Source organism: Cryptomeria japonica, chromosome 6 (assembly GCF_030272615.1).
Source record: "Cryptomeria japonica chromosome 6, Sugi_1.0, whole genome shotgun sequence".
Taxonomy (NCBI): Eukaryota; Viridiplantae; Streptophyta; class Pinopsida; order Cupressales; family Cupressaceae; genus Cryptomeria; species Cryptomeria japonica.
In genome coordinates this window covers 94,616,128-94,617,932 of record NC_081410.1, presented here as the reverse complement: position 1 = coordinate 94,617,932, position 1,805 = coordinate 94,616,128, and the positions used below count along the sequence as shown (strand labels likewise).

At 37.1% G+C, this 1,805-nt stretch overlaps 1 protein-coding gene across 1 annotated transcript; it reads right to left on the bottom strand.

Moving 5' to 3' along the window:
- Positions 1-275: 275 nt before the first annotated feature.
- Positions 276-758, bottom strand: LOC131039713 (histone H1-like). The gene has a single exon (XM_057972551.1). The coding sequence runs from the start codon at positions 756-758 to the stop codon at positions 276-278; it is 483 nt and encodes a 160-aa protein (XP_057828534.1).
- Positions 759-1,805: the final 1,047 nt, after the last annotated feature.

Sequence of the window (1,805 nt, the reverse complement as noted above, 5' to 3'; positions counted from 1 at the left end):
AGGTATTTCTTCTCTAGTTATTTTCGAACATAGCTTTACTAGTGTAATTTCTTTCAACCTTTCATCTTCTATATTGGTGGCGTGTCTCCGAGCATCCAAGATGTCATACAAGCTCTTGGGAATTATAGATGATAATTCTATAAAGACCTTACAAATTTATCCATATATTTTACAATTGCTTCTTCTACTGCCCGCTGGTCTTTATCCTCAAAAATATTATAATATACAGAGACATTTTTTAAATTACCATCCTTGAAAATCTCATCAATTATCTACTACAAAGTCAATGGGGGCCCAATTTCATATGGACTTTCAATCTTATCGCACTTGAGAGCTTCATCTATTTCAGATTTCTCCTTCTTGTCAACTTTAACCTTTTCGGATGGCTCTCCTTGAGACTTAGCTTTCTTAGCAGGAGGAGCATATCTGGATGTAGGCTTCCAGACTACCATTTCATGGGTAGCAGTCTTCTTTACTTGCCTTACATGATCTTCATCCAACTTTGTTTCTTCTTTTGTTTCAATATATTGTCTTGTGGACTTCTCCTTCTTCCTTATCTTTGCTCCATCGATAGATGCTGCAGGTTTAGACTTAGGTGGAGGTACTAGCTTTTGCATAGTGGAGGTAGGTGCTAATTTTCTAGGCTTGGCCTTGGGATTCTTTGGAGGAGATGGTTTAGCTTGTGGCTTCACCACATCTTCCTCCTTCAAAATATTTTTCTCCCTTGCCTCCTGCACTGCTTCTCGGGTAATACCCATTTTCTCTGCAAGTTCCTCTACCTCCTTTCTCACATTCCTCTTCCTTCTAGACTTAGTGAATTTCCTATGCAAGCTTAGTCCTTTTCTTGGAAAGTTCCAAATCTTTCTTCGTTCTTACTAGGTTGTTCTCAACTCAAAAACCTCCATGTGGCATTGATCCTTATCAACCATGAAACAAATTGTCTTCTCATATTTATCAACTATATCCTTGGGAATTCTTTCTCTCGCTTTCATAGAGGCTTGAAAGTTCTTGAAATAGCCCCATAAGGTAGATATTCTCATTTTAGCATCACTTATACCCATCAACCCTTTCTTAATTTGCATCGCCATTGGTTTTTCATAAGCCCATTAGACTTTACCAATACAAGGGATCTCATTTATGAAATATAGAGATAAGTACACAATTAAGGATCCAAAATTGAAAGTATGTTTCTTGTCTTGTTTTATTTTCTTCAAGTTACTCAATAGTTCACTGAGAAGCACAAAACAAAAATCACACCTTTTATTCTCCTTCAACATCTATTATGTAGTGAATATTGTTGTACCAAAGACTGAGTTCTTCCTACTGGATTGATATACTTTATAGCCCACCACCATTGAGGTGAATCTCACATCATGCTCAACTATATCACTGATTGTCATTAACTGGTTGTCATATTGGGAACTGGTAACAACTACCACAATGGTATTCTGCACTTTCCTCAGGCTCGGGATTTCATCGGTTTTACTCAAGCATGTGACTGCCTAAATGGCCTACTTTGTAATCTTATACGGTTTTTCCAGCCAAATGAATTCATCATGAACCCTACTAAGAATGTACTAAACCCATTCTACTTCATTGAATATTCTAAAATGAACAAATTGAGTGAAGCCCTTGTCGTGAACAATCTAGTTTTCCGGCTTCAGATTGCCAAGACTATCTGCCATATGCTTGTTATAGAGTGTAAGCACGTCTACATTTCCAAGTTCCTCAATATCACAGTGAATGTATGCCCTTATATCTTCATTGTGAAGAATGTTGTACAAAATTAAAGAAAACACTCCTTC